This window comes from Rhipicephalus sanguineus, chromosome 5, assembly GCF_013339695.2.
Source record: "Rhipicephalus sanguineus isolate Rsan-2018 chromosome 5, BIME_Rsan_1.4, whole genome shotgun sequence".
In the NCBI taxonomy this organism is placed as follows: Eukaryota; Metazoa; Arthropoda; class Arachnida; order Ixodida; family Ixodidae; genus Rhipicephalus; species Rhipicephalus sanguineus.
In genome coordinates, this window is record NC_051180.1 from 118,631,189 (window position 1) to 118,650,059 (window position 18,871).

At 45.6% G+C, this 18,871-nt stretch overlaps 1 protein-coding gene across 1 annotated transcript in view; it reads right to left on the reverse strand.

Annotated features, from left to right (window-relative positions):
• Positions 1-13,351: 13,351 nt before the first annotated feature.
• LOC119394204 (uncharacterized) overlaps positions 13,352-18,871 on the reverse strand; it is a 93,902-nt gene continuing 88,382 nt past the window's right edge. Inside the window, exons 6-8 of the mRNA XM_037661479.2 lie at positions 18,116-18,182; positions 15,434-16,085; positions 13,352-14,474 (exon numbers count right to left, since the gene is read on the reverse strand). Of these exons, the coding sequence (XP_037517407.1) occupies positions 15,877-16,085; positions 18,116-18,182 (276 nt within the window). The 3' untranslated portion in view covers positions 13,352-14,474; positions 15,434-15,876. The remainder of the gene's footprint in view (positions 14,475-15,433; positions 16,086-18,115; positions 18,183-18,871) is intronic.

An 18,871-nucleotide genomic window follows, 5' to 3' on the forward strand; every position in this document is an offset into this window, starting at 1 on the left:
CTGCCGATGCATTCATGTTCTGCAGCTCATTAACATTTCATGGTTGGAAAAAAATGTTGGCGTAAATAAGGTCGACAAAAAAAAAAGAACAGCTGAGGCAAATGTATTTGAGTAATTTTCTTGCAGGTGTTGTTCTAACCACAAAGCACATGAAGAACGTTCAGTATTAGTCATGCTTCGGTGTGAATCTACAAATCCAGCAGGTTACCAGTGCGCAGCTGCAGCTCTGTCTGCTTTAGAAAGGCAACATATGAATGATAGCTTTTCACCTAGAGCTGCATACGCCACTGAAATGTATACAAGCTAAGTTTTCCCGCGCTTCAGAAGGCGCGTTTTACCAGTAACGTTTTCGTTCGGGCTAGTTGGTGTATACCTGGTACATAATGTACGACTGCGCTAAAAAACACGGACAAGGAAGAGCTGTAAACAGGACGGTCGTTTTACCAAGCAACCATAGGAATAAGCGGCGCAAGAACAACAAGAGCAAACTGTTTAGCGTTGCACTCAATTTGGGACAAAAGTATGCAGTATAGGAAGGTTCTCGAACCACACAGCGATCGATAATCATACTGAATGAATTTTCGCGATATATGGAGCTCATAGAAGACATCGGTTCCACACAGTCTTTGTTTTAGCCAGCGGGATCAGCTCGAGGCGTACAATAGACGAGGAACTGTTCTATCAGCAGTACTAATTATAACGCCATATATGAAAAGCATCTAACCTGTTTTGCTGTGAAAACGCCCTCGCCGACTTAGGAAGTCATGATTGCTCTTTACACGGCAGCTTTTGATCCAGAAGACGCCACAGCTTCGGAACTTCTGGGTCTTTTGCCGGCGCTTTCGCATTTGCACGATCGACGCCAGTCCACTGAGTCCAATCAGGCTCACAACAGTGAAAAATTGTTCAAAAGCAGCGAATGGCGTGGCGCAACATATCGTGGCCGGAACGAAGGGCAAAATCGCTGGCAAAAAAGAAAACGACAGGGAGGTCACGTGATTGCCGGGAGCGCCGAGAGTTTCCTGAGGTAAAAGTTTCGTCGCGGAATGTGGTATGCCGTGCGCGGCCACGCTGGCCACACTGCCCATATCGATACGCCCAGCGCCAAACTATGACATGCCCGAATCACCGAAACCTTCGTCGCCGAAACAGTGGCAACACGAAGGCAAACAGCTGCATGCAGCTCTCGTTATCTGCAGTGAACTACTTGCGTGAGCGATGGTGCACGCTCGCAGTTGTCGGAAGACTTTTCAGTCCCGACGGCGAGCTTCATCGCGATGATTCATGCACTAAAAGAAATTAGTTGGAAATCCTATAGATAAGAGCCAAATTGTAAATGTGTTCTGGGGGGCCGGACAGCGTAAATGCCAGAACACTGCTTTAAGGTGAAAGCGCTAGGTATGCTCGTCATCACAGGTACGTCCTGTGCATAATAATATTTCCGTGTTAAGCGAAATCAGCGGTCGATATATTGTTTAAAACGAGAACATTCACACGACTGTGGGAACTGTCAGACACTTTAGGCGATGTGAAGGGGATTAAACGATGAACACAGCTTCATGTCGAGGTGTCCCGAAACACATAGTTGTCGTGCAACTGGTTAGGACTTTGAAATAATGAAACTCTAAACCAAGCAACGTTGCTATTTAGCGGGTATAGTTTAAACTAACTCGAAGCTTTAGTTTACAATTTACCGAAAACCGCACGCGGTTATGCTAACATACATATTGCCCCGGATGAGGGTCACCCTAAAAGCGTTGGTTTGAAAAACGTGCGGTAAAATACTAGACTACAGCCTTAATACTTTCTCGAAGGCCGTCTTCAATATCTGAGATTTCGTTTCCCGGCACGTCATAGCAGCTTATTAACTTATTTCTCGCCAGTCCTCGGCCGCAAGTTCAAGTTGTAATAATTGAGGACCTGTCTATTATTTTCCTAGTGAACTACAGTCATTAGACATTATTGGCGTAGGCAAGATAGGAGCGTAAGGATTTCGAGATGCGGCACTAAGCCTGTTCCTTGGCGAGTCAAACCGCGCAACATGCAGAAATCGTCAATATTTGTGCGTACCCCCCACTCCCCTTTACACATATGGTGGCTCGTGGTTGGGGAAAAGGAGATAGCTAACTATAAAAAATGATGTGACCCAGACAAGACTTCTCCTTTCTAGTAGGCAATAACCAAAACCCGAAATTATATGCAGAGCCAGAGAATAAACTCAGCGAGTGAGAATAACTTTTTAGAACTCACAAAACTCGGCGGGTATGAGCCACAGGATAGCGGGTATGTGCCAAGCAGCTCCTAGTACAGCATAGCCATTAAAAGTAATATAGTGTGGGAGCACACCGACGCTCTACCAGATCACATGGGAATGCACGGATCACACCGAAGAGCAAGAGGAGGATAATAACAGATTGAGGTGGGAGGCACTGCTGCCCAGCCCTGCCCTCGGGGGCCAGCTCAGACTGGTCCGGAGTACCGAAAGTATGGCGAGGGCCATCGGTGCCTTGGTATAGGGGCACGACCACACGGCGTTGCCTTGTTGTAGAGGCAACGAAGTCTTGCGCAAATAAAGTTTTCTTCTTCTTAGCAAGGAGGTGGGAAAGGGAAGTGAGGTTGAAGAGGAAGGAAAGGAAAGAAGGTGAGACGGGCGTGATGCATGGTATAGCCTTGTATAGTATAGTTTATGCGCCATAGACAGTGGGTACGTGTGAAGGGGCTCCTAGCAGAGCATAGAAATGCGTAGTGTAGCATAACGAGGGAGTGGGAAAGGGAAGAGGGTCTGAGGAGGAGTGATGTGAGGGTTAGGAGGAGGGAAATGAGTATAGAGGACAACATAGAAAGAGATAAAGAAAGAAAGAACGAAACAAAGAAAGAAAGAAAGATGAAAAAAAAATAAAAAAGATGTAGAAAAGATAAAACAAAAAAGAAAGAAGAAGCTGAAGAAAAAACTCCATCTGCGTTCACCAGCTGGTGGCGCTCGCTTATTAGCTCAGCTCTTTACTAAGATTTCGCAGGCGTGGAACAGGCTTTAATTTTTTTTTTGGTGATGCACTTGGTTGACATTCATGTTAAACGCACCATGGAAGATCGGCAGCTATTACATTATTCTGCTGTTCATGTCGTCGAGGGTAAACTGGCGGCGCCGTGGCATTCGCATTTAGACAGGGCCTCAATGCCTAACTCCTCGCTTACTTATGTTTATAAAGACATTAAAGAGACCCACAACGTCGACATTGTTCCGCTATCCTCTACAACTGTGTCCCCGCCGCTGTAGATACCCCGACGTTTCTTTAGCTCATGAAGCCCCATAAACAAATAAGCGTCGTTAACATTAAAATCGGTGTAAACTATTGTAAACAAAAACCGATTAAAAGGCATTGCTCAATGACTGCCAGATAGGGGGCGTTGCTACGTCACTCAAGGTGGAAAGGGGTATTTTTGCTTTTGCCTAAAAAAGGGGTCTCAAGCTCACCCAGTCACGAAATTTAGTCTCTCGCAAGGGCCGGGACGATAAGGAAAAGAAAATTGGAGTAAGCGGGGAGACGGAGAGGGGGGCATGATTTAAACAAAATAAAATGTCCGCTAACCTTGCCATTTGAAAGAAGGCCTTCCCCATAACTCACATAATTGCCACGCCCGCTTCTTGTTTTATTTTGATGTATTCGGGTTTGACCAACAAGGACGGTTACCAACGCTCGGCGCTGACCATGCCGCAGTGTTCGAGCGGCTTCGCGATTGTAGTAGATCACTTGGTTAAGATTGCTCGCAGGACGCAAATTGTCTAGATTATTCTAGAGCTTGCGCGACCACCAGTGATAAGACGGGAAAGTTCGATGTGTGATATATAAGAGACGGCGCGTCCCAGCCATGAGCAGATTATCGACGGACCGACGCCCAGTTCGCCGCTATCAGTGTACAGGGTGTATTGCTGTAGTTTGAGTTTTCATTTCCCGGCCACAAGTTCGGCCAAATAAAGTTTCATTTTGAACACGCCGGCTGTCGTCTTGGTCAACGTCACGACCACGTGACAATATGAGCCATTTCTGAAGTGGATTTGGCGTCAGGACTCGACAAACATATCGACATCGATCTCCAGAATAACTGAAATATAGGAGCCAATTATCAAATATATAGCTTTTGTTCCAGCGTTATGTTTCTGTGTAGCTTATGTATATGGCACGGGGACAGTCATTTGTGGGCAGGGCCGCTAGCAAAAGGTCTGCGAGCCACGTGCGGCATGTGGGTCTTGTGTTTGACACCCTGACCCAAAACAACGCGTGTCTTCTGCCAACTACGTCGTGGAAGAACTCTAGGCCATTTCACATTATTTACTCAATTTTTACTAGGCCCTTGTTTTCTGAAAAAAAAAAAACAGTCACAGGAGGGTATGATGCGAGTTGAATGGTTCAGAAGCTTGCCCTGGAGCTTATTAATACGTAATTTTAATAATAATTGTTAGGGCTTAAGGTTTGAAAACCATGATATAATTATGACGGACGCAGTAGTGGAATACGTAAGTGTTCAGCTGAACAATACATTATTATTCTGCTCGTACTGCAGCCACGAACATAAAATTAACGTACACCGTCATAACACCGTGGCGTGCTCACTATCATTCCTGCCTAGTACTTCGATTGACTAGAATAACCTTCCTGAATCATTAGTAAGCATCAGCGACTGCCTTCGTTTTAAGAAAGCACTAATCAACATGTATTAATGAATGTCACTAGACGCTGTAATTACACACTTAACATTGGACACGGCGGGTTAGCTAAGGCGTACTTTGCGTGGATTTAATTACTGTTACGTAGTGTTTAGATTGCCTCTTTAATGAAGCGTATCTAATGAATACCACGTAATGTTGTCCCCGTCACTGTAAATTGCTAGAACTAGTCCCGTACGGTCCACTCTGACAATGTATTCTCTCCCGTTCCCTCTATAATGTACAAATTGTACCCTCAGAGTCTTACACATAAGTAGGCCTAAAGAAATATTGAGTATTGATTTGAAAGCGTACACAAGGAATTCCTTGGATAACTAGGTTACTTGCACCAAACATAACTAATACCCCACGTAATCCTAGCTCAACCGCGTGGTCATAAATATCGAATTTGTTCGAGTCTCTGAATATATTTCCCTAATTTTGTACCGTCACGAGTGGCATTAAAATTGTTTCGCTTGATTCTGCGCACACAATTTCTTAGTTACATCTCTTTTAACTATATTCGCAGTTTTTTTTTCCAGCATAATCACTGCAGTTTCGAAATTTTTAACGTGGGTTTCAGCGTTATCATAATGAATATGCTTTGCTATGAATGTAATCATTAAATCAGTATCTCGTATCTACCACCGCAGCCGCACAACACTAGAAAAATTAGTCATCTTTATAGGTTTTATTGCTTGAGCCTTTTTTGAGTAATAGCATGCTGACATCTCTAACATTGATGTCAGCATGCTTTGATTTGATACACACACATCTTTGATTTTGGTGTATGTGTGCTTACACAATATGTTACGTAAATTTTAGATTAATTTATTTAGTAGGGTTTATCTTAGTTACGCTAATTTAGTGTTGCCCACTCGTCACCGCTGCGGTGGCGCAGAGCTACGGTCCTCGGCTGCGGACCTGAAAGACGCGGGTTCGCTCCCTGCCACGGCGGTCGCGTTTCGATGGAGGCGAATTGCCGGAGGCCCGTGTACTGTGCGAGGTCAGGGCGCGTTAAAGAACTCCTGGTGGTAGAAATTATACGGAGCCATCGTCTACGGCCTCTCTCATAGCCTGAGTCGGTATGGGACATTAAACCTATAAACCAAGCCAACAAAACACTGTTAGCTCCCTCCCACTTCTGCTCTAGCCCTGTGAAAGGGCCGCTGTTTAACAAACAGACAATTTAAATAGCAAACTTGCTAACTAACCAACAAACAAACTAATAAACAAACATACTAATTAACTGACCGACCGAACAACTGACAGACTGACTGGCTGACTAAGTGAATAAATACATAAATGAACGAAGCGATCTAGGAAGACTGAGCAGGAATAGCGCTTATCACCCAAAGGAAACGACAGACATCGTGCAAAAAAGAATTGCCTTACCAAAACGTCTATAATGTTGCCACTACGTTTGTTGTACAGAAACGGTGTACAGCGCGCGTCTGATAGCAATATGTTGCAAAAAATAAGAAGGTTGGTTGCGTAGGAAAAAACAAAACACGCGGTGAAGAAATAGAGAGAATACTAGGCACGAATAATCTCAGCGCCATTGACACGTGTTCTTTGCGCGCCAGAACTTCTTTGTCATACGTTCAGGTATTGTTGACCGCAACGCCTATGTAGTTGCCGCAACCATTAATCATTGACAGCGGTGCTGGCTTCCTTGGGCAATTAATCTTTCGGGCGAGGCGGTTCTCTTTGTCGTCGAACATGTCTTTAGCGAAGGCGTCAGCAGCGTTCTTTTATTCTTGCAGTTTGCAACCGGCTATGTGAAAGATGCCCCATGCATTAATACTCTCTTTGTTGAAGCAGCGAGCTTCACGTTATGCACGCTTTCTCGCCATCCTATTTGCAGGCTGGCTGAAGTGATACACGAGAGGACATTCCATAGTCTTTCAAAATCTTGCGCCGCCACCACTTTCCTTTCACGTCGTCCACTTCTGCCCTCCCCCCCCCCCCCTCTTTTTCTTCCGACCCACATTTCGTCTACGAACAGTATACGTAAGCGCAGTAAAAATTGTGACGTAAGAAAGCTTTTGATGATCGGACCTCACATATACCGGTGAATGCATATATTTGTGCTTTTTACAACAATTAACGAATCTTGACATTGTTAAGTTCCAACCAAAATGCGGCAGGTCCCACGCACGCCTATAGGCGTGCGTGGGACCTGCCGATTCCCAGTATACTGGGAATCGGTTTCATGCTAGGCAGTCAGCGAGTAGTTCTATGCTGCATTTTAAAGCGAAAGCTGTTATGAGATCATAACAAGGGCCGTGTTTGTTGCCGATGTTGTCCGCAGCCGCCGCCGGTGTCCGTAACCACTATCGCTCGAAATAAGAAAGAAAAACGAAATAAAACATTTCTAGGATGGAACGAGGTTCCAACCTAGGCCCTCTGCGTGGGAGCCCCGCATTGTACCTCAGAGCCATGCCGGTGCTTGAAACTGCTTTGCAAAAACACCCTATACAGGCTTCATGTCGGGAAGGAACCACATTAACATATGTAATGTAGCGTGGTAGAAGAGTAATATAACAACCAAGCGTCACACAACGCGCATTCTGTAACCAGGCGTCAACACAATGCGAATTGCGCAACGAGTGGGTTATTGAATGCTTCCAGCCATTACAAGGAGCTCTGCCATAATTCTTCATCGTCATCTGCCACTGCATCAACAAAGTGCACATAATGATGCCTTACAGGTGTTTAGCAAGTACCACAGTTCTTCGCAGAATGACGAAAAATTGCATAGTGGCTGCTTCCCTACTTCACACAAATTATGATAATTTATAGCGTAGTGGGTTCCTCGCAAGTGCACTTCTGTTGGTTGCCAAGGAAGCCCATAAGGCTCCCATGATCCATTTCCTCAGGGTCTCAATAAAGTTAATTCTCTTTCTCTATCTCTTTCTCATGTTAGCGTATGTTATAAAGCGTGGTGCACGCATGGTGACGCCAGAAAGGCAGAAAAAGAGTGTTCCACACTCGCCGCCATGGCTGCGATTGGCGCTGACTAACACTCCAAGGTTTAAAATGCACATATATACCCCATAAAGTGGACGGGAGGATGACCGCCGCCGTAGCTCAGTGGTAGAGCATCGGACGCGTTATTCGAAGGTCGCAGGTTCGGTCCCTGCCGGCGGCAAGTCATCTTTTCGTCCACTTTACTTTCTTCACATGTATATTCTAAATACTACAGATAACACCCCCTATACTTTCCTTGGCGTTATTGTCTGTTAGTTCTAATTAATATTGTCTCATTAACGACCGGGCGTCACACAATGCGAATTACGTAACTAGTGGGTCCTTTAAAGCTTCCAACCCACTACAAAAGACTCAGTCATAATTCTTCATCGTCATCAGCCGTCGCATCAAGAAACTCGTTGAGAAACTCGTCAAGAAACTCATCAAGAAGAAACTCATCAAGAAACTCCTCGCATCAATGCCTTACAGATGGTACCTCGCTTCTCCGCAGAATGACGAGTAATGTCTTGGTGGGTGCTTCCCAACTTCACAAAAATTATGGTTTGCGGCGTAGTGGGTACGTTGCTAGTGCATTTGCATTAGCAGTCACAAGAGAGTTTATAATGGGCTCCAGAAATGCCGCTCTTCGAGCTTTCGCTGTGACTGTGCTGCGCTTTCCGCGCAGACCTGGCGTATTTTTTTTTGGCTTTGAGCGAAGCGTTACGTTGTGGATCGACTTGTTTTTGTAAGTTAAGTAGTTGTGTGCACATCGTGGGCTTACCGGGCACGTCGAGAACACTGGCGTTCAAAGGGTAACTTACGGTCTGAGGTAACGTCAGCACTACGGTCTGAGGTAACGTCAGTATTATCGAAAGACACTTTACGGTGCGATAATGTGAATATCATACGCAACTTTCGTTGGTCGAGCAACGCTTGGATATAGCTTGCCGAATCATAGCGATACAAATGTAATGTTTATTAGACTGCTATAAAGTTCGATGCGGTGGAGCAGTGCTTATGCTGCTCGGCTGCTCACCCGAAGGACACGGGTTCGATCCCGGCAGCCGCAGTCGTATTTCCGGTGGAGGCGTAATGCTAGAGGCCCGTGTTCTGTGTGTTGTCAGTGCACGTTAAAGAGCCTCATACGGTCGGAATTTGCGGAACCCTCCACAGCGGCGTCTCAAAGTCATATTGTGCTTTCGGGACGTAAAACCCCAGATAATATAATTATTAAACTGCTGTGAAAGCGGAGCCAACACTGGAACCACATAAGTTAAGATGACATGACGCCGATTTCGTTGGAGTGCATAAGCAGCGTTTTTTGCTTTGTTATCAAATTAGATAGCCAGCACCACTACCACAATTGACGTTGCACCGATATTACGCCTGCATAGAGTGTTTTTCGCAAGCAGTTTTCATACCAGGCGGGGTTCTGTGGTAGAATACCTGAGTGTCACGCAAATGCTTGGGTTCGATTCCTGCTGGGATTCTAAGATTTATTAGTTGCATTCGTCGAGTCCGCGCTGCCGATGCGGGTTTTTCTGAACACTCTCGCATTTAAATTGCCAATGTCTGTTCTCGCCGTTCCAGGGTAGACATAACCTGTCAGTCAGCTGTGGCGCATACCCCCATACCGTGGCCTGTGCTAAACGGGTATGTGCCACGCGTGTCTGAAGGAAAGGGTTTGAGAATGTACGCGACAGGATTTCCATGTTATGCATGTGATTACCACACAATCATATTCGTCAAATCCTCTTACCCTCCCATGCCAATTTTGGATAGATAATAGATAGATAGATAGATAGATAGATAGATAGATAGATAGATAGATAGATAGATAGATAGATAGATAGATAGATAGATAGATAGATAGATAGATAGATAGATAGATAGATAGATAGATAGATAGATAGATAGATAGATAGATAGATAGATAGATAGAAACGCTCAATGTGCCTTGAGTTAGCTAAGAATTGCTCCGCGTTTAAAATTAGTATTACTATAGTACTAGTACACTAGACCGCCCGTTCCTTGGTTTATTTAATGCGCGTGTGATAGTACTGCTGCTCTCAGGAATGGTAAAGCCCATAGCTCTTTACCACTTCTTAACTATACACATTTAGTAATATTTTGTTAACAGCAACTAACTATAACGCCGTTTAATGACCATGTAAAATTCACACTAGTGTATTCACTTTCTTTTCTTGCACGCTGAGCTTCGTGCTATCGCGAATAACCTTCGGTCACGTTCAAGCTTTTTGGAACGACTTTTCGCCTGCAGGCCCCCCAAGAAATTGTTGGAAATGAAGTTCTTATTCTGATTACCATTCCTACGCGCGAATGAACGTGTGGAGCATAATCTCGTATTTAACGGCAGGTGCAATGCATTTCCGGCAAAGCCCCATTGCGCTCTCAGCACAACCAGCAAGCAGATTTCCCGAAGCTGCAAACACGTTACAGATGAGTTGCGTAATTTTGCCGCTTCGGTTGTTGCCGCAGGGCCTGCTTCGTTTCCGCTCGGTCGACACAGAGCAAACCGCATTCCATCAGCGGCCTGCCAATAAGGGAGGTGAGCACACGCTGGCGGGGCTTGCGAAGAGCGTGGGACATATCTCGCAGCTGTGCGCATGGTGGAACTGTTTACCACTGGCCTTCGTTGCCTGCCACGCTCGTCTACCGCGCTGTTTGCCCACTCTGGCAGTCAGAAACCGAATCTCATTACGTCTTGCCGAAAGGCGCTCCACAACGCACCCGAAGGGATGCACAGGGGTTGGGCGCCGCCTACTTCGAGGGAATGTCTGACGCCAGTGTCATTCGGGCGTTCTTGAAGCTGCCATCGGGCTTGGATGGGAATATGGGTGGCATGAGAATTGGGTCAGAGTGAGGGCCATAGGGCCACGTGAGGTTCTTCATTATCAGGGAGGAGGGCAAAGTTTTACCGCAGCGACCCCCCCCCCCCCTCACAGACACACACACATTTGGTCGAATTCGAAAGAAAACAAGCTTCGCAGAACAGGCAAATACGAAAATGAAGCGATGGCGTGCTTTTCACAAATGCCTTAATTTGATTCCCGGCTTTCCTGGGCTAAAGGGGGTACGTAAAGTTATTGCAATGCAGCATAAGGGACCATTATCGCCGAAATCTTGCATGGTCATAACAGTGAGCATTAAATGAGGACCTGAGGAATGTATGGGGCCGGCATAGCCCTTCTTCCATAATTCGGGGGGGGGGGGGGGGTGGCACGCTCCCTGCCCGCCAGTGCACGTGCCTGTGGTGAGGGTGAATAGAAGCGTGATGCATGTTTGTAAAAAAAGTAGCTAGAGGTTTCGAAGCTAAGGATTATTGGCCATGGTATTCTTAGAAAGTCGTCTTTCCAGCCGCGCTTTGCATGATCCGGTGTAATACACACAGAAACATTATTATTAGAAAATATCCAACAATAATAAATTATGATATGCTCCGAAGATCGTTGGCTTCATATTCCGCTGCTCTGAGAGAAACTTCTCGCGCTTATCTTATGTTGGAAAACTCGGTTTAAGCACTCTTCTCACCGTCGGCAGATTGATTCTCCGACATTCTTGCGCTGTCGATGTTCTACTCACCGCGTTATTCTGCCTCTAACGTACACCTTTTACGTGCAAAGAGCTTAGTCACAAGAAACAGTAATCAGTTAAGCTTATCTGCCTTTTTATCACGCACTAGTACCTTCACATACAGTTTTTATCTAGGACTGCTGAACACTAGAATGATCTGCCTTGTACGACCCAGTGCTTTTCACGGAATGAATTTGTCATTTATATTGAATACTCCCTGTAAGCAGATTTCGATATAAATTTATGTATCGTAGAGTTTTGCATAAGTGTCATATTGTATATTTCCATTCGTATTCCTGCGGTGGCTTTATTAGACCTGCAGTTTCTGTTAGTGAATAATAAATAAGTAATTCGGTGAATCACGAGTATCATTCTTTCACTCTAGTTCCAATTACATCAAACGATTTCTTATGGGGAAACATTTATTCAATGCAATGAGCAAGACTTCTTTAGGTAGCGCGTACTCATGTAAGGAATATTACGAAATGGTGTGCTTTAAAACGGAGTGAAAAGTCATCTATGCATAACGACGACGCTGGGACAGAGGTTCTATTAGTAACAGTTATATGAAAATATTACGGGCCAATTGCCAACTGACTAAGTAACTCGATGTTCTAAGTAGCGCTTACTGCGGCTAGCAAGTGAAGCATAATAAAAGTTGTAAATTGGGGATAAAAATTATGGCTGGAACACGCTTAAAGCTAGCATCTAGAAACAGCTATAATCTCGAAAATTTCTAATGCAAGAAGTTATCTTAATGCGACCGTTGAATTTAGTTAACTTGCTTTCTGCGCAGTACATTATATTTCTACGTCATCAGCCTTATGATTACGAAGTTTCCTGACAGGAACTTGTTCATTATCTACGTCAGTGGTTTTCAGCCATGGATGTTTCGATGACCCCTTGTGCACCGGTGGAAGTGATGAGGGACCCCATGTAGTGAGAAAAAAAGAAACAGGAGGGGGGGGGGGTGTCGTAACTTAACAGAACATGCAGTGTGAAATCGGTGACTTATTTTTACCGGGCAAAGAACGGCCCAACTAAAGTGCCATTTCGATCTCTACAGCTTGTCAATAGGTTGTGTGGCGTAGCCACATTCAATCTATTTCTAGCTATGTTTGCTTGCTTTTCAAACATGGAAGCCTAGAAAAAGCATGCTCGCGTGCATACGTCGTAAAAAACTGCAACAAACGCTAATGAAAAAGGGAAACACAAGTCAGCTCGGCAGCAATGCAAGATGTTATGTGGTGAAGCATACCAAAAACCAGAAGGGGCCGCTGTCACTGGACATAGTGTGCCTTGAAAAAAAACGCGTTTTTTTTTTTTCGAGGATGGTTTTTGCGGAGCCACAGAAATGGCTTCGTGGAGCCCAATTTGAGAACCACTGATCTATATAATGAACACATGTACGTGTTTTAAAGGTAATTTCGCCACTAACAGCGCCGTGTATTTTTTAACCTTAGCTGATTTGCTTGCGCACAGATGACAGCGTGTAGTTCACAAATTTCACTTACATCAACAGCTTAGTAATCCTTTTCTCCGCTTTGATTAACATTTATGGTGATTAATAACGTAAATATTACGGCAAATTGACCGGCAAGTTGCCACATTTTCAGGCTGTCACGTTTCCTTTACTTCGTAATCAAATATGCCATAGGCATCTAGAGCAGCAGCTTATGTAAATATTAAGCCGCACGTTTCACGTCGCTCGTTTCTCACATCACATAGGTAACCCTTCATTTTGTCAGCATTGGAATCTTCAGGTTGTCTACGGGATCTTTTTTCCAGTTTCTTCATCCACAGTGTTGGTCGTGGCGAGCGACCCTGTTGAACGATACAATGTCGACACAAACCGAGTTACATGACCATGTATACGTTGCATTTCTACGTAGCGGTTGAGTGTTCCCATTTCTATCCCGACACGTTCTTTGTTTCCCCTTTGGTGCAGTGCAGAAAAATCACGGTAACTTACCATGTGCTCCTGAAAGAGTATGCCCCATTTACAGAGCTTTATCGGTTTTATTATTGCGCATAACTCAGAGAATAAGTGCAGATATGCAAATAGCACTACGTAGAAATGTTGCCGTTGAAAGCATATGAACGAATTGAGAAAGGCTTTTACGGTCGGCAGCAGTCGAACAACAAACACACAGACGTCACTGTTTATATCATGACTGTACCCAGTCATCCATGTAAGGTTTTTATTCACAACGAATATTTTGCTCCAAACTCGTGCTACTGCAACTCCTTCAACGGCACTACTGAGTCGCAGCTTTTCAATCGGGAAATTGTACATCGCTTACAAAGGTTGGTAAGGCGATCGTACTCGCAACATGGTAACGAACAAAAGCAGAGCTGACGGACAAACGCTCGCGTGGCTACATTAAATGTACGACTCGACAAATTCGGCATGTCACGAAGAAAGGTACGCCACAAGTCTTCGGACAATGATCGACCGACAAATGTCCCGAGAGCTGTACAGGCCTCCCGCACGCTTCAGCTACAACGCTCTTCAAATGTGGCTTCAAAACGCAACTGCACCTCAGCCACGTTCCCAAGTTTAACCCCAGTGAGCATCACATCATATACATAGCTCATGTAGGAACAATAAAGTACGAGCTGATGCAGTTCTGGTGCTCTCACTTCATCTTGCAGCACGTCCACCGCTGTCAAAGGTCAACTATGTGCCACAAATTACCGTGGCGCACCGCACTGCATAATGGCACCTATATACATTCAGTCGGTAGAACGATCGTTTTTTGTCTCAATCATGACCCCATTCATGACGAAAAGGAGTGAAGAATTAAAGTCTGGGTTGTAATTTCTCGAAGCACGACGAATGAAGAACAGGGATTGAAGGTCACTGCAGGCTGAAAGGGCAAGTACCAAAAGTGGTACTCTCTCCGCACTCAGTACGAACGCTACGAACACCACAGAAGCGACTAACACACACGCACACGTCACTCGGAAAGATGAAAGCACAATCTTCATTTTCTGCGAAGCAGAATGTCACACAAGGGTGGGATAAATCGATGACCCTGACGCCAGCACTCCGGATGAAAGCAAGTGGCCGCAAGAATCTACCCGCTGTTATCACTGACCACATGGCAGCAGAGACCCTGACAGATTTCCAGAAAGCGTCCATGCAATAATGTGCAGCGCTGTGAGGAAGTCACCAAAGCATTACCGCCCGATGTAGTCACTGAAAAACAAAAATGCCAGAAAATTGGTAGCGTATTCGATCGAACAACGTAATTTCAATCAATCAATCAATCAATCAATCAATCAATCAATCAATCAATCAATCAATCAATCAATCAATCAATCAATCAATCAATCAATCAATCAATCAATCAATCAATCAGAGCAAACTATATCTCAGGCCGACCTCTCTGCCTTTCTGTAAATAAATTCTCTCTCTCTCTACATACATACGTTCTAATACCGTCGAGGTCACTTCATTCACTCTTTAGTTAATTGGAGATATATATGAGAACGGCACGGTTCGACGTGAATATGTGACAAAGATGAATGACATGTCATGGCACGAATGACATTAAGGGCAAGATATATATAGTTCAACGGAATGCGCTGGCGGGCCAGTTGGTGAGATCCACAGCGCTTTTTTTAGCGCGAAAAACGACACCACAAGAAAGAAGACAGAACACAGGTAAGTTGAGAATAGCGCTGTGTTCTATCTTCTTTCTTGTGGTGTCGTTTTTTGCGCTAAAGAAAGCATTATGGATTAAGGACAAGATTCATGGCGTTTGTTAAACTGTGGTTTGAAAACAGGTATAAAATAAATGACATGACAGGACATGCACGCCATGAGAAGTACCTTATAAACTCGCACTATTGGCTAATGTCGCCTGGTGCTGGTGAATGTTTATTAGACTATTAAGCCAGACCATTAACGAAGCTCCCAAGCGAATATCATTGCAATATGATCGCTCTATTATGGCGACACCTATTTACTTTTGCTCTGTATTGATGTTTAGATACCTTGGATCACGAGAGCCTCGCTAACTGTTTCCAAATCACGTGTACATTCGTTTCAATACGAGCTCGCGCTTACATCTGCCTTAAAGGTTGTGAGTCTCATTAACCACGAAGCAAACTTTCCTTGGCAGCTCGTATGTGATTGACTGGCGGTACACCCACCTGTCTGCAAAGTCTTGTCCAATCTGATGAGCACCGACACGGGGCCACGAAAGGTTGGCGTTGAATTCTGGTCATCAATTTTTCGAACAGGCCATGACCGGCCCCTCTGAGAGAGGCGCTGGCACGGAAGGCTTTTCTCTACATGTGTGACGGGAAGGGCACGCGAAAGGAAATTGAGGGTGCCAGGAAGACAAGGAAGAAGAAGAATGACGGGAAACACTGTCGACGTTCGAGACCTGTGATTTCCAATTACACAGTCTTCTGGCGCGCTTTTCAGTTCATACCAGCGGGGGGCCATGTCAGTGAGATGTCGAATCGATTCCAGCGCGAACGCACCACGAATCCGGGCGCTGGTACAGGACCCGACTGCTAAGCCCAACAAACAGCACTTTTTATGTTGTTTTCTGTCCCTTCGGCCAGTTCCGGCGCCGCCAGCTGGCGGACTACCGGTCGGGCGGAAACTTCCCCCGTTCCAGCTGGCTGACCAAATCATCCGCGCTGGAGCTGCTTTCGTCGGCCGCGGCCGATTTTCCAGAGCCGCTGGCCCACGTCGCAAATGCAGCACTGGATCCCAGCGTGCTCGGCCTCACGGTGAACGTCTTATCTGGCCTTCTGGCAGAGGAAGTCTCGGCACCGACGACAGATGCGTGAACTGCATAGAAAGAGGTCCCTTTTTTATTTCGGGCTACGCAGGATTCGGCTGGGTAAAGAAAAAAAAAATACTATAATATTGCGTAGAAGCAGATGCATCTCCAGATTAGAAAACCGTTAACTAGTTTCGCGTCATCTGCTACAGCGGTGAACTTTGTGGACGTTTTTACGAGAAAGTAAAAACAAAAACAAAGAAAGAGCAGGCGTCCAACGCGAAATAATGACTTTTTGTCCCCCGCATTTCTATATTGTACAGCGTTGTTAATTCAGAGGCTAAATATCTAATATGCTATTGGAAACCTGCGAAAATTACGATTAGGACTGAAATTCCACCACTTGAACTAGCGCCGGCCCTTGAGTCACTAGGAGTGTTCAACCACTAGGAGTCTTCAACCACCGTCTTTGGAAACTCCCTGTGCAGAGCAGTCTTACGGGTTAGATGTGGTGACACGTCGGCGTTGAATTACTATACACTGAACGTCAAAACCGGGCTTTCTCTCAACTGAGCGTCCTGTGCGTACCTTGGGGCTATAATATGCTAAATCATGACCTCGCTAAATGTGCGCCAAATTTTTCAAACGTATATGCCTTTCTTTCAAAATAAAGGTCACTGACCAAAAACACTGAGTGAGGAACTACTTTAGTTGAAAAGAAAAAGAAAAACTCGCTCCGTCCGCTCCTCTGGAAACTGGTTGGTCTCTAAACATCGGATTAACAGGACACATTGGTGCTGAACCATTAGAGTAATATGCGGCGGTACGCCGCTGCCTTTCTTCGTCGCTGTGTAGCCAAGGTGTACCTGAGGCTTCACGGACACTGTAAGGTTACCTCATACTGTTAAAACTCAATTGAACGAAGCGATACGACGACGGTAGAATTTTTTCGTTAAGCCGGGAAGTCCATAAAACCGAGGAACACATTTCTGTTGCTCCGAAATCTAGAACTGTAACGTAGCGACACCCCACCGTGACATTGTTTTGCCGCTAGCGCACTCCTGCGTGGGTGGCTCGAAGGCGGTCGGGACATGGAAGCTCCCATGCCGCTTGGACATTCGAGGCTCCACGTCATAACCATTTTAGAGCCTGGTGGTGGAAGCGGTAGCATGCCATAACCATTTAAGGGCTGCGGCTTCGGCGGCCGGGCTCTAACCGTCCCCACTACGCACTGAAGAATGACGCCGACGCCACTGAGAAACCAAGGCTAGTGGTAACCTATTTATAATAGTCTCAACGGAGCTTTAAACCTACGGAGCTTTAAACGACTAAAACAAATGATTTGTTCTCGTCTCTAGTACCTAGGGCAAAGGTCTGAACAATTTGTGCAAATGTGACGGACCAATGCCCAACGATAGGAAAGCATTCGGAAAGGTGCGTCAGCCGGTATCCTCCTCGAATAAATGCATGTTGTCGTGAGGCTAAGGTCGCGTACGAGGGAGCACCCAAAAGTAACCGTACTGACGCTGAACTGGGTGGTGCTACAGAAGTTCCCAATTTTCTCGCAAGGCCAGCCTCCTGCCACACCTCTCGAGTTCATTGCATCCGGTGGATTCTCCAAGGAAGCTTTTCTCTGGGTACAGTGATTTTTTTTTTGTGAAAGCAGCTTGGCGGGGTCGATATTTTTTGCGTGATAATCGTGAATATCATTAGAGTCTGTGAATCAGTGATTGTTAGGCAAACCGACCGTCTTGTGATAATGCGAAAAAAGAAAGTCTGCTGTGATCGCATCGTACAGCCGACCAAATCTTTAACTATCGTGCCTAGCGGCAACTTTTTGTGTGTCAGCGCCGTATGACTGAACGAGGTAGCTAGAAATTGTTCTGCGGGCATGTGCTTTGTAGGCATGCACTTTCTCTCACCCTTTCTGGAACTCAATTCAGTCATATGGGGAAGGTTTACAGAAACTATTGCCGCTCGCGAACGATAGTTGAAGATTTGGGCGGCTGTGCACACTCAATGCCTCGCAAGTATAACGCAAGAGAGAGCGTGCGAAATCGAGAAAGAGAGAGAGAAAGAAGAAGGAAAGATGTTGTACCATTCTGTTGGTCGAATGTCTTCTGCACGTTGTCTGCTGACGAGGCGAATCCTGTCTGACGCTTTGCCTGCATTTTTAACGTATAAGGTATCAGACCAGGCTGCCTCCAAGAGCAAGAACATTGTGTTCAAGACCGAACAGGAAAAAAAACATGGCTTATCCCTCTGTCATAGGAATCGGTATAACACGAAAGTAAAACGTGTCTTCACAAACATAGCTGAGCGTATGGTGTGCATTGTTTCGCCCAGAGGGCGAATGAATGAATTATAGCAACGAGTTGTAATGTTACGCGAAGAACGGCAAGCAGCCCGAAACTTGCAACGCGCTGCTCAAGCAGAAAGGACGCACGGAACGAGCATGCACAGGATGAGCGCGAACTAACAACTGTCGCAGCTCGACAGTTAAAGCGCCCTGGCAAAATTCAAAAGCAGACGCACGCAACGAATGCACAAGTATCCACAGGATGAGCGCGAACTGTCACAGTTATAACTTACTCGTTTGTGAGCAGCGTGCTCCTTTCACAAAAGCGGCCGCTGCAGTGAGCGAAGTGACCTCCGTGCTGTCTAACTTCAACGCAAACTTGCGGTGAGAGACGTACAAAATAAGCACGCGCGCACGAGCGACCACGCCCTGTAGAGGAGCACGCTCATCTCAACGCGTGAGGCGACGACCTTTCAAGCGAGCCCTTCGAGCCCTTCGCGCCATCTCGCTAGTGGTAACGAAAACACGCTGATGTACCACCGATCTCTGAATACC